General features: G+C 40.9%; 1 protein-coding gene across 1 annotated transcript in view; it reads right to left on the bottom strand.

Moving 5' to 3' along the window:
- The window catches only part of C8A (complement C8 alpha chain), a 50,552-nt gene that overhangs the window by 24,002 nt on the left and 12,055 nt on the right, over nt 1-14,495 (bottom strand). Inside the window, exons 3-7 of the mRNA XM_006919249.1 lie at nt 11,606-11,750; nt 10,479-10,626; nt 4,911-5,100; nt 2,306-2,506; nt 439-679 (exon numbers count right to left, since the gene is read on the bottom strand). Coding sequence (XP_006919311.1) covers nt 439-679; nt 2,306-2,506; nt 4,911-5,100; nt 10,479-10,626; nt 11,606-11,750 — 925 coding nt within the window. The remainder of the gene's footprint in view (nt 1-438; nt 680-2,305; nt 2,507-4,910; nt 5,101-10,478; nt 10,627-11,605; nt 11,751-14,495) is intronic.

The raw sequence follows: 14,495 nt of genomic DNA, 5'->3' as shown, positions 1-14,495 counted from the left end.
CAGGGGAGAGATCCGAAGGATCTTAAAGATCTACAAGGGTGAAGGAGAAGGAGGAATCTGGGATGACTCCAGTTTTGGGGCATCACTGACTAAATGGTCTGGCGTTTCCATTAACCAAGAATTTACATTTAAAATGTACATTTTACATAATAAAATCCCAGATTCTCTATTATTAAGGAGGTAACCATGGTGAAATAGAAAACACATAGTTTTAGGGAGCCAGACAAGCACAAGTTAAAATCCTGTTTGTCGTGCTTATTAGCAAGTCATTTCACCCTCTGGACATCAATTCTCTGAAAATGATACTAATGATACCTTATAGGGTTGTCATGAGGACTAAATGAGATCGTGCGTGGCTCATAGTCAATGCTCAGAAAACTGCAAACCACGTTCCAATGTAGGCACTGACCACATTGTGTGCATAAAACTCCTACTTACCAAACAAATCCATTTTTTCTTTGTCAAGCACCAGGATATACTCATAAGTGCCACCCATTGATCCAGACGTTATGTAATGGGTTCCATAGTCATTGATGAACTTAGCATACATGCCGTAATTGTACTGCTCCGGAAGCTCCATTAATGACTGCTGCATTCCTTCATCTAGCATAATATTGTTCCTCCTCATCTTAAAATGAGCAGTCTTCACCTTTGTGAAAATTCTCATGAATCTGTATTTCTGCCAACAACAACCGCCACGGAATGAGGGAAGAGAGAAAAGAAAGAATACATTTTACCATATGAGATAATGTAAAAGGTCAGCATTTAGTAGCTGTGGGAAATATATACATTTACATATAAATATATGAGCATAAATACATATAATGAAGTATTAGTATATTTTACAAGCACACATCAGACACCAGTGTGTTCCTGGCTTCTTCTCACATAACTTCATCTCTGTTCCCACTGCCCTGTCCAAAACAAGTTCTCGTTAGCGCTCGCCTGATTAGTTACTACGCTATGCTTCTCTGTGCTTCTCTGTGCTCCTCACCTCTATTCTGCCCCTGCTCCATTCTCACCTCCACATCTCTCCCTGCTCTAATCGAAGCATTGCACTATGTAACCTCCTACACAAGTATTAGGTACCCATGAAAAATTATGCATAGGACTATTTTGATGGCATGGCAAAATGCAGTATTATTTAATATATTGAACAAATATCTAAAAATGCCTTCATTTACATGCACTATGCTGTGGACATAGTCTTGAATGAGATAGGCCCCCACACTCATGAAGCTTACATTCTAGCAGTAATCCTGTACTGTTAGGTAATAAAGAAAAGCATCATCCTGATATAATAATAGTAAGAAGAAGAAGAAGAAAGAGGAGGAGGAGGAGGAGGAGAAGAAGACGATAGAATGATGATAATGTTGAATTGGTTTAAGAGGAAGAGGGTCATGTATGGGTATTACTTCCAAGTAATGTACATCTTGATCCAAAGTGACGGTGAAAGTTTGAAGAGGTCACATGCTTTTAGAAAAGTTCACATCGATATGTGATAGTCAGATAATAGAACAATACTTTCCCTTCAGCTAATTTGTGGCAAAGCTCCAAAATATAATGCTGTTGAGTCTTTTTGGTAAATTTCTGATCAATTCAGTAAATATTTCTCTGGCTCCTGAATCCCCCTCCATCGTCATCACGCCCTGTTTGCCCTCCCTACCCTGTGCCTCAGCCAGATGACATATTTTCAGTTCCAAACACACGAGGCATTTTCTCACCTCCAGGCCTTTGCACATGCTGCTTCCCAGGCCTAGAACACCCTTCTGTTAACTCCTGCCTCCCCTCATCTGGAGAATTTGTGCTAGTCATTAGAGCTCACTTTAGGATGATGTTCTTTCCTCAGAAAAGCATTGCCTGACCCCTCGGAATAACAGACAGTTAGTAGTGAATGTTCGATGAATAAATGAAAGACCAGTTCAGCATGCCAGCCCTCCGATCTATTTGGAAAAGTAAGGCTTGCATTGGAATTCTTTCAAGTCTAGTTTAGTAAAGCTGGCTGTTCCTCTTTAAGACATTACTATTCAAAGTATTTCCCTACCTGCTCCAGGTAACCAAGAAAAAGGATGGGGTGAAGTGATAAGGGTTCTAGTCTCATCGTTCAATTTTATTCCCTTTGCGATGAGTCTGTGTGCAAAGGCGTAATAAGAAAAAACAAACATGATTACCACTGATCAGACATTTTCAATTATACAAGCAAATGAAGGTTCAATTACTACTGTACTTTTTAATGCAATTAAGGTAATACATGTTCAGTATAGGTTATGGAATACTGTGCAACACGGGCATTATGTTTTAATACCTTATTTTGATACTTGCTTAACTCATTCAAGATCGAAATGCCACGTGATCCAGATACACCCACGTCCACCATTACAGGTCTGTCTGCAAGGTCTACACCAACAGTGACCCCACCTCCCACAGATGTGGTGTCTTTTACTTTAGAATAAAGTTCATTTGCATCATCGTACATCTCTGAGGAGAAGCTAGTGTCTGCTCGGGCCTGAAAAAGAAACAAATGGATGTTAGCTTTGTGCATATATCTCAATTCATACTTAATATTTAAATCTTTGTCTTGTAAAAAACCTCAAGTTTAAGATTATAGTAAGTCTCTTTAAAGGTTAATCCAGGCATCAGATTGATACTCACTAAGACGCAGAAAATACAGCAGTTTAGTTAGTATTTAGTGCTACTGCTAAAATATTTAAATGTGTGCACGCACACACACACACACACACACTGATGATTCTGATGAAATGCTATATCGTTCTGCACATGGATTTCTTTCCAGTTGGGTTATGCTTCCTGTAGGGGAGATCGCTTGGTTCCACAATGGAGAGATACAGAAAACCACGTCTGGATGTAGACCAGAGTGGAAAGGGGCAAAGGAAGCTGTGCAGCTGATGATAGCTTTAGGCAAAGGTATGCTTTCATGCTGCCTACAAATGTTTGGTTATTTTATTCCAGGCACGCGGTAGGGTTGCATTTCTCTGCCAACTTGAACTGAGCCATTTTCTTTTTTCTCTTTTATTTTTTTAGGCCCAACCATGCCGAGTTTCCGAGATCAGAGGGGGTCGGGCTTGTTCAGGGTGGCATGGCCGTAGACTGAGCCATTTTCTTGTGTCTAGCTTGAGCCAAGGATGTAAGGGTTAAGAGCCCTTATGAGGTTCACTCTACAATCACAAGATCATATGTTGAGATAGAGCTTCCATTAGATTGGGTCCTGAGTGTCTGTTGATGAGAGTTTCGTTTCCACCTTAGATTGGGCAAGTAGCATGAGCGGGGCACCCTTGCCTCAAGGTACTGAGATTTCAGAATACTTTGTTGCCATAACACAGCCTAGTCTGTCTTGCCTGACACATAGGCCCTAGGCCATTCTTGAGGCTCAGACAATGGCATTGTCCCTGTCTTCCAGCTTGGCAGAGGTGGAAGTGGGATGGGGGAAGCCAGCTTCTTAAAAAGAAACTCCGTAAGCCTGACCTTATCTTCTGTCAATATTTTTCATTTAGAAATTTGGAGGAGGGGGGATGTGACTAGATTATTGTTTAGAGTCCTGAGATTCTACCATCTCTCTGTACAGTTAGACTGTGTATAGGTATAATGTGTATAATCTATCCTCCTTTCTTAATGACAAAGATCTGGGCTTAGTTCAGGTAGATCTGGAGGTAAATCTGTGTCTGCGACCTACTGCAGTACAACTTTGGGCCTGACACTTTATCCCTCTAAGTCTCTGGGATTTTTTAACATCTAAAATGGGACAACGATAACATCTAGTCCATTGTATTGTTATGAGGGTTAAATGGGAGCCTTTGTGTGGAAGTAGAAGATCTGATACATAGTAAGCATCCAATGAAGTTTGGATGAAGATGAGGGCTGAAAAAATGAATGGTGAAGAGCAGGCTCTGGAGCTGATCATGAGCTATGTACTGCTCTGAGTAACCAAGAGACTGTCGAATTTTAGAGATGGAGAGACTCTTAGGGATCATCAGCAGTCTGCACTTCTCAATAGCAGAACCCTTTCTTCAAACAAAATCAAATGCAGAAAACCAAGATATAAAAATGATCAATAGGGAGCCTGTTCTTGGCAAAGCAAGGGCATAGGTCTCAGAACCCTGTCCAGCTGCCTCCTGTCCTGCTACCACTTTACAGCTTAGAAAACTGGGCCCTGGGGAAGGGTAGTGAGCTGCTCAAGGTCTTGTATACAGTTGTCTCTCGTTCCTCGTCCCTCTGCTGGGAATGGTTCCAGGATCCCCCACAGATACCAAAATCCACAAATGCTCAAGTCCCTTACATAATAGTGTAGTATTTGCATATAACCTATGCAACCCATATACCTTAAACCACCACTAGATTATTTATAATACCTAATACAATGTAAATTGTGTGTAAGTAGTTATTATACTGTATTGTTTAGGGAATAGTGACAAGAATAAAAAAAGCTGTGCATGTTTGGTCCAGATGCAGCCATCATAGGCCTAACCACATAGTATATGTCAGCAATGATGTAACATTTATTTTAAAAATATATTCAGTCCACATTTTGTTGAATCCACGGATGTGGAACCTGTAGATATAGAGTGCTGTGTGTTCTGTTCTTATCGTCTAACAGGTCTGCAACTTGGAAACAGGTCTTTGGGCCCCAAATCTATTTTACTGATTTTGGAATGGCGCCTAGTTTTAGCAGATGGGTGGTCACATTGACCTTGTGCCTCTCCCTGGCTCTGCCCTTGCCTCTTAGTGCCCTTCAGTACTGAATATGTGTGGAGCAGGTGTAAAGGGACCTTCAGCCACCAGCACGCTCTCCAGGAAATACAGTCTTCTGCAATAAGGCATCTATCTCCACCAACAGGCCTCTCCCTCCTGCCTCCACCCTACTGGGGCCTTTGAGTGCCTCTGCTCAGACTTACTTCAAAGTGGTACGTTAGGAAGTTGTAGGGTTTCCGGAAGTACTTTTCATCATCTCCATAGTAGAGATGCTCACAGGCGGAATCATATCGCAGTTCCCTCCATTCTCCATTGTATACCGTCTCACACTGGCCCCCATAATACCTGGCATCGTACACGCTCTGAGTTTCTTTCTGGGTCAGGATATTATACCTAAATTGAAAAAATAGGCAGCTTGTGGGAGAGAGCACTGGAAAGGCAAAGATAACAAAATATTCTAGGGAAGATGTAGCTGGTAGTCTGAGCAGTGGTTTCTCAAACTGTGTTCTGTGGAGCCCTAGGGTTCCTCAAAGTACCTTAAAGGCCACTTTGGGTAACAATGGGAGACTGAGAGGGCTGGGCCCAGGCCTTCAGTTTCTCTCCAAGCAGAGCAGACAGATAGCTCCATTCAGCATCTAAAACAGTGCTCCCAGATTGGAGGCACCCCTAAATATTTGTTGAATGAATTAGAGAAGAATATGCAGAATGGACAAGCACGGGAACCAGACAGTCTGAATCTGTTTCCTATCCTTGCTACATCTAGCTGTGTGACCTTGGGCAAATCATTTAACCTCTCTGTGCTTCAGGTTAGTCATTTGTAAAAAGCATTTAATACTACTGCACTACAGAGTTAAACATGAGCTGAAACATGTAAAGGAATCATAATAGCACTTAGCATGTATTAAGTACTAAATAAACATTGTTGCTATTAGTATTATTTCAGAAAAGGGCTCTGCTGCTAAAAAAAAAAAAAATTGAGTTTGAAATAGTTGATATAAGTCATAGTGCCAAGCTAAGACTCTAATCCTTAGAAAAATCCTTTTCTTCAAGGCAGCATGGAATGTCAGTGCACAGTTTGAAAGTCAGAAAGCTCCTGTTTAATTTCCAACTCTATTATATACTAGCTGTGTGACTTTGGACACATTATAGATACCTTCTGAAGTTCATTTCCCTCATTTGTAGAATAGACATAATAAAACAACATCTCATGGTTTTTATGAAATCTAAATGAGAGTATTAAAGAAGAACAAGTAAAATTGATAGGACATATCAGGCACTAAACAATTATACTTTCTTTCCCCTAGCCTAATACCCTTCCAGAAATATTTTCTCATAATTCCCTCTCAGGGATTTCAAATCTATCTGCCCAAGTTCTAGACTTTAGGCCATGGATGGTTTAACCATATTTAGGTAAAAGTAATATGAAACAGGTGAAATACAGCTTTAATTTTCTAAAAATAGAAAGTTAACAACAACAACATTTAGAGTTGGCTAAGCATTCTAAGATCTGACAGTCAAAGCCTCTTTTGTTATAGATAATAAAATGACTGCTTGTCTCTGTCTCTCAAACTCCTATTGGGCCTTTAAGGCCATCTCCAATGTTGCCTCCTCTGTATGTCCTTCTTTGATTATCCTGAACAGACAGTTGTCTCTCCTCATGGTCCCATGGCATTCAGTGATTACTGTGTCATGTATGTTTGTGGCCTGTGTGGAAAGGCACAAAGGCAGTAATCTGAGCAGGGTAAAAACTGAATAAAACCTGCTTCAAAAGAATAAATGGACAATGGTAGAGCACCTGGCATATAGTAGAAATTAAATGTAAGTTAACTTCCTTTTTCTCTTCCTTTCTCCATGTCTTTCTTCATATAGTGGCAGTGATGTAATATTAACTGTGAGGAATTGAATATACACCATACCAGATATTTAACACACGTTAGCTTTAAACCTTATGACAGTTTTGTGAATGTAGAAATTGAAGCACAGAAAAATTAAGTAATTTGCCTATAATTGCTGCTGGATTTTTTTTTCTAGATTTTTTTTTTTTTTTGACACAAATCTGAATTCTTTCCCTTTACTTCACCCTGAAGTTTCTCCCTTTTCTGCTGTGGAATGTGTTTCTGCCTGTAGCTTACAAGTAAGTATAGGCTTTCTAATAAGCCAAACAAAAACCAAAGGAATAATAAGCCCTAATATTATATACTGCTATCTCTAAGCATAAGAAAAGCCTACATATATTTGGAAAATCTGGTTGCAGAAGTGCCAGTAAAAAGAAAAAGACATAGTTGAGAAAGTCCACTTTTAGGAAATCTGCTCTACAGAAATATTCACACATATTTACAAAAATATGTGTACAAGAATGTTCATTGTAGTGTTTGTTAATAAGAGAAAAAATGAGAAACAATCTATCAATAGAAAGTAGACATCATATACTTATTATCATCATAATAAGTTATATAATTATACTATAAGAGAAGAGTCAGCAAACTTTTTTTAACGAAGGGCCAGAGAATAAATATTTTAGGCCCTGCAGGTTGTAGGTTTCTGTTGCAACTACTCAACTCTGCCATTGTAGGGCAACAACTGTGTTCCGATTAGACTATTTATAAAAAAAACAGATGGCAGGTTGAATTTGGCCTTCGGGCCATAGTTTACTAACCCCTGATATAGAACTCTATGTTGCTTACAAAGAAACAATAGAAAATATGGGAAAATATAGGGGGAGTTCTTCAAAATATTTTATTAAGTGAAAAAAGCAAGTTACAGACGATGTATAGTATGATCACATTTATGTAAACTATACTCATGTCTATTATGGATCACACCTACTATAGGCATTTTCTCAACAATGTATATTGTCAGTTCATTTTTATATGATCTAGAAGTGCCTACACCAAACTATAAATGGGGATCAGCTCTAGGGAGGGCGGTGAGAGAGGGTGATTAGGTGGGGTGCAGGTAGGGAAGGGTGAAGGAAGGTTTTTCAGTTTTTACTTCAAACATGTATGACTTCCATAAAAATAAATAAAAATTAAAAACTGGGAAATGCTTAAATTAGAAAACAAGATGTCAGGAAAGGCCTCTAAAATCCTGAGATAGATAGGAAAACCATCAAAATGTCAGCTATTGGGGGTAGAGGAGAAGCCATTCTATTATCTTTAATGTTTGGTGTGGGCAAAGCACATTCAGAAAGTATATTTGAAATGCTCTTGATTGATTCACATGAGAGCAAGTCATTGTGATATTTTTGCCAAAAAGGCGGTGATTCTTTTTTAAGTCAACATGTAGATATTTTATGCTTCTACTCTGTTCACTCCGCAATCACTCTCAAAATCTGTAATAATCCCCTTTTATTGGTATAGAATTTGATCACATTCCCCCACTCCCAACATTCATATGTTGAAATCCTGGCCACTCCCCACTGCAAAAAAAAAAAAAAAACCCTCAGAATTAGACTGTGTTTTGGTGATAGGGTATTTACAGAGGTAATTAACTTAAAATAACATCATAATCCAATATGACCAGTGCCTTAAAAAGAGGAAAGTTGGACTCAGACGCATTCAGAGGGGAGACTGTGTGAAGACACAGAGAGAGGACAGCCATCTACAAGCCAAGGAGAGAAGCCTCAGAAGAAACCAACCTTGTTGATACCTGATCTGATTTCTAGCCTCCAGAACTGTGAGAAAATAAATTTCTGTTGCTTAAGCCACCCAGTTTGTGGTACTTTGTTAGGGCAGCCCAAGAAAATTAATACCATTGATCTGAAAAAAAATGGAAGTTGATCATATTTTCATAAGTGTATATCTACATGCACTTACAGGATTCTAACTTATCTGGTAGGTGAGCTGTGCTCGCAGGACAATTAAGCCATAATGAATGAGAGCTGCATTTCACCCGACCCCAGGTGGGCTGCAACATGGCCAGGTCACTTTGGGATGATCACTACATCTCCCCATTTCCTCATTTGTAAAGATACAGTTGGTCATATTGATTTGTTCCAATTCAACCAATACTCAGTCAGAGGCTGTTATAGGAAAAGCTCTGACATCAGGGCTCAGGTGATGAAAAAAATTAGTCAGAAGCAGCTTCTGTCTTCAAAGAGTTTACATTCAAGTTAAAGGACACAATCCAAGGCAAAGACAGAGTACCAGGGAACTAACAATACTGAGTATCACTACGATCTTGGCCCTGTGCTGGGTACTGAAGGAATAGAAATAACAAGTTCATACCTGTGGCTAAAGGACATTGCAACAGATGTCCTAGCCCTGTTGGATAAGTGCTGGAAGCGTAGAACACACAAGGGACCCAGAACAATGGGAGAGGACTAAGGCAGCCTAAGCAACGTCAAGGAGAGGGAAGGGTGTGTCAAAAAGAGTACATAAAGGAGGTGATGCCTAAGTGTCTTGGTCAGCTTGGGCTGTCATAACCAAATACCACAAAATGGTGACTCAGATTAGACATTTATTTTCTCATAGTTCTGGAGTTTAAAAGTCCAAGATCAAAGGTTGGTTTCTGGGGAGACCTCTTCCTGGGTTGCAGACGGCCACCTTCTCACTGTGTCCTCAGTTGGCCTCTTCTCCACACATGATGAGAGAGATCTCTGGTGTTACTTCCTCTTCTTACAAAGATACCTGTCCTATTGGATCAAGGCTCCATCCTGTGACTTAATTTAACCTTAATTGCCTCCCTAAAGGCCATATCTTCAAATACAGTCACACTGAGGTCAAGGTTCAACAAATGCATTTAAGGGGGACAAAATTCAGTTCATTACGATAGGTAAGAAGTTAGACGGGTTAGAACATAGGGAAGGGCATTTCAGAAAGAAGGAATCAAATTTATTAAGTCTCAGAACAAAAGAGTGCGATGGTGTTCAAGGAACTGAACCTGAGCATAATATCTATGTTGAAGAAATTTAGAATCGAGGCTGATTGAATTTCAACAGACAAAGAGACTGTGGCCTGGGAGATGTGAGTAAGCAGTGGTGAAGTGGAGAGTTGAGCTCCCTTCCATGGCATCCCAAGTCCATTTTCTTTTCACTGTATCCCACTGTTAGCCCTGGTTATACCAGCAACTGCAGTCCAAAGCAGAATGTGAAAAGGGCTACTGGAAAGTGCACTTGGGTCAGAGAAGAGTTATCTTCCTGGGACATCAGGGAAGCCTTCATGGAAGATGTGGCTTCTTAAATGGGCCTCGGAAATGGAATTGAGGTGAGAGGAGTGAGCAGTAGAATGGGAAGGGATAAAAAGAGAGGGAGACTCTCAGGCAGAGACAAAGAGGAGAAAACATAACTTATGTCATGTAACCAGGACTGAGTAAGCCCCCATTATGAAAGTTTGTGTTCCCCCACATTTCATATGTTAAAATCCTAACCCCTAATGTGATGGTATTAGGAGGTGGGACCTTTGGGAGGTGCTTAGATCATGAAGGCGGAGCTCTTGTGAAGAATATTAGTGTTCTTCTGCTTTGAGAGGATACAACGAGACCTGAAAGAGAGGCCCCTCACCCGATCATGCTGACACTCTGATCTTGGGTTTACATCTCCTAAAACGGTGAAAAATACATTTCTGTTGTTTATAAGCCCCCCAGTGTGCGGTATTTTATTTTAGCAGTCCAATCCGACTAAGACACCACCTTATATGACAGTGACAGCTGCCTCATAGAAAATACTCCAGAAGAATCCTCTAAAAAGATCCTATTCTGTCTCCAAAACTAATATTCGTAATTGAAGAGAAATCATTCCCTGGCCCCCAGATAGCCAGAAGGCAGTGACTCACCCAGAGGCTGCCCTCTCTGATCCTGGAATCGGGTCATACTGGCTGCAGTCATTTTCCATGACCCTGACATCTTCACAGTCGTCCTCATCAGAGCCATCAAGGCAGTCCTTGTCTCCATTACACACGAGGTGGCGTTTCAGGCAGCGATCTGAGAGACGGGAGGCTATGGATGCTTCTAGAGCCTCCCAGACCCCTCCCTCTCCCTTATGATCATTCGTAGTCATTCATGTCTGTTCCCCCTCTGATATAGCCCCTCAGTCCTCTCCATCCTTTTTCATCCTCTTTTCATCCTCACTACCTCTGCCCTCCTTCCAGCCTCGCTGTCACCCATCTACAGCCCCCCAACTCAGGCCCTGCCAAAGGCTCCCCTCTAAAACCTAGCCTCCACATTTCATCACCAGTGAGCTTTCTAAAATGCCAGTCTGGCCCTGTCATCTCCCTACTCTGTATCCTCCAGTGGCTCCCCACGCCTCTTCCAAACGCTACAGTCTGGTCCCCAGTTACCTACACGGCCCATCCCCTGCTTCTCTTCCCAAGGGCCTAACCTGCAATTATTCCAGACTGATTACAAGTCCCTAAATCCCCTTGCTTTTGCACATTCTGTTTCCTCGAAACTCGGCTCAAATATTATTTTGAAGCTTGCTCTGACTCTCCAAAGCAGATTTAGGTACCCCCTGCTAGAGAGTCCCATTGGATCATGTACTAATGCCCATTACACTGACTATCACATGACATTGTCATACACTCCTTGTAGGTCTCTTTCTCAAAGAGACTAGGAGTATCTCGAGGTCAGGCACCTTATTTTTTCATCTCTATATCACCAGCAGGTAAGTATACTTAGCCTGGTATGTAATACATGCCCAGTTAATATTTATTCAATAAAAAGATGAATGTGTCAATTACGTCTTTTCCAAATGAATCACAGATTTTTCTACAAACTTGCATCAGAATTACTTGAACTGTTGGCTTGACTTAAAATACAGATTCCTGGGCCCCATCCTAATCCTGCAGAGTGACAACTTCTAGGGGAAAAGCTCAGGAGTCTGCCTTTTAACAAGCTCCCTTGGGAGTGTTTGGCATGTTAAGTTTGACAAGCACAGCTGTTATCCTGCCGGAATGCTACTCACCTGTCTCCTTACACTGGAAATCCTGTCCACACTGTGCTTGCCTTAGACAAGCTGAGGGACTGCGACAGCTGACTTCTTCCCAGATGTCACCACTGCAGATGGTTCCCCCAAACTTGTTTGGCTGCAGGAGGCTCCGGTGTCGGTACTAAATCAGATTTTGAACCAGACACATTTATTGTGTATCAATCTACCAAGATTTGTGCAGGCAGGTCTCAGCTCGACATAAGGAACAACCGTCTAATGATTGAGAGGTGCCTAAAAGGCTGTCTTTTGAAGGGATGAGTGTTCATTAAAAAGTGATGTTCAACCAGAGGTGGGACAATCACCAGCCAGAATATTGAATAAGGCCTCCAAGCATAAATGAAAGGCTTAAACAAGATATGTCTATGGTCTTCCTACTTTCTAGGAAGAACCCCCTCCCCCCTTATTCAACTAGTTAGTTCCTTTCATCTTTCGAGATTTGTGGTTTACTTCCTCTGAAAGCCTTTCCTAACTAACATATTCTACAGTTCCCTACATGTCCCTCTCTTCTTAGAACTTGTCATGTAAGGTTGTGATTGATTGTCTGCTCATTTGTATACCTTTCTCACTAGTCTAGAAACAATTTGTACATGGGGGTAGGGGTGGAGAAAGAAGGACTATATCTTATTTGGGTTCATACACTTGACACTTGATCCACAGTCAAGTACACAGGAGGCACTTTTAGAAAATGTTGCTTTTCCTTTGCAGTATTTCTTCTGGTCATGGCATCCCCTCTTTCTGTGAGACATACCTCATGTGGTTCAGTGGGGGTGAGCTCACTCCCTCAGTCACAGGGATGTATGGGTGTGAACCAGCCTGAGCAACCAGGGCACCACATTTGCCAAGTTGCAATGACTGGTTCAGGGACTGGTTCATGGCTCAACCTTAGAGCAGAGTTTTCTTTAAGGGTTTTCTTTCAGAACTATTAGAAAAGACAGTTTCTTTTCACTGAAGTTGCTAGAAACTGCGAGCATGAAGTACATCTTGTCTACTATGTAGTAAGCTCATCCAGGAGAGAGAAACAAAGAGAGTTCTGAAGACATCATCTGAGACCCTGGGTCCAGCTTTGACTGCAGACAAATAAACACTTTTTAAGGAAGAATGGAAAGAGTAGAAATGCATACCAATCTTGGGGCTCTGTGGTCTTATGATATTGTGGAAGGAAGAAGCTAAACACTAGGATATTCAGAGATATTTTGTTCCCATCCCTGCCTCTAAGAATCTTAGAGTCTAGATAGGGGGTAAAATATATAACAATACAAAACATGCTATATGGAGAGCTCCACACAAAATGTTCAGTAAAGCAATGTGGACCCCATATTTTCTGCTGCCTCTTACCCTGGCTCCACCTTCAGGCCCCTCCTTCAAGAGCGTTAGTAAGTAGGAAGACCATTATTTGAGTGGCAAGAGGTAGAAGTTTCTGACCTGAATCTATTTCTTACATGCTGTATTAACTCTCAGTGCTTGGTAATCTGTGCCTCAGTTTCCAAATCTATAAAAGGAAGTGGTTGACCTAGTTTGACCTACTAAATACAGTTACTAAATATTCTTTCACAAGTGTCCTACATTCGAAAGAGCACGGGCATGGGAATTAGATCGACTTGGGTTCAGATCCCAGATTCACTCATCGACTGACCATGAGCAAGTCACTTACCTTTCCCAAGCTTCTGTTTTCTAACATGTAAAATGGATGTAATGACATTTTACCATGAAAGGGTTTTATGAGAACTAAGTGAGAGAACAAATGAGGAAGCATCTAGCCCTGGGTCTGGCATATCATTGGTACTCAGAAAACAGGAGTGGTTTCCACATCATCATCATTATCAATGTTGATGATTCCTTTCCGCAAGATTCAGTGGGTGAGTGGGGAGCAGTGAGCTTCTCCCTCTCTTTCCTCTAGCCCATTTCTGCCTACTTAACTACTCATTAGCAAATGGAGGTGGCAAAAAGAGGTAAAGATCAAACCTGTCCACTTGCCTTCCTGCCTTTCAGTTAACGACAACAGTGAGATTAGTAAACTCTGTGGGAAGAGATTATAATTAATGATCGATTTGGGAATATGAGATGAGGATATTTTAATTTTCTACCCACATCTTGCCTCCAAATGCAGTAAATAAAGGAATGCTCAGCATGTCAAAGTAGAACCGATCCTCTCTCTCACTTCTTTAAAAAGTTTATCACAGTTTAGAGACCTGCATTTACCGACGTGATGATAATAGTGATGGTAGCTACCATGTATCGAGTGCTAACTATTGTCCAAACACTTCATTTTTTTTAATCTCATTTAATCTTCACAAGTTTAGGTGACATACTATTATGAATCCCATTTTAAACTGGGCTGGAGTTCCAGTTCTACCACTTAGAGTATATGTGTCACTGGGTAAATTACCTAACGTTACTGACCCTCAGCTTTCTCATCTATTAAATGAGAACTATCTTAGAGCACTGTGAAGATAAGTAATAATACACATAAAGAAATTAGCACTTTGCCTGGTTGCTGGCATGTACTCAATAATCATAGTTGTCAAAATCAGTGTTCTCGTAGCCAGCTGTTGGGCTACTCCAGGATTTACAACTGAGTGAGAATGAGATAAATGACCTTTACTCTCCATGTAGTTCATGGAGAGGCCGTAAAGTGATCAGGCACACGGACTTTTTGGAATCACACTGACCAAGTTTTAAATCCAGCTCCGGCCCTTTCTTAATAAGTGATCCAAGAGAAAGGGGATGATGATATCTATCGCAGTCGGCTGTGAACGTCAAATAAGACAATTTATTTAAAACATTAGCACAGTGCCTGGTATGTAAAAATAATTTAATAAATGGTAACTGTCGATGCCATTATCATCCTTCGTGTGGTTCGTATACT

This window comes from Pteropus alecto, unplaced genomic scaffold (genome assembly GCF_000325575.1).
Source record: "Pteropus alecto unplaced genomic scaffold, ASM32557v1 scaffold25, whole genome shotgun sequence".
Classification (NCBI taxonomy): Eukaryota; Metazoa; Chordata; class Mammalia; order Chiroptera; family Pteropodidae; genus Pteropus; species Pteropus alecto.
The sequence above is the reverse complement of the archived record's forward strand: the minus strand, read 5'-3'. Positions and strand labels throughout refer to the sequence as shown.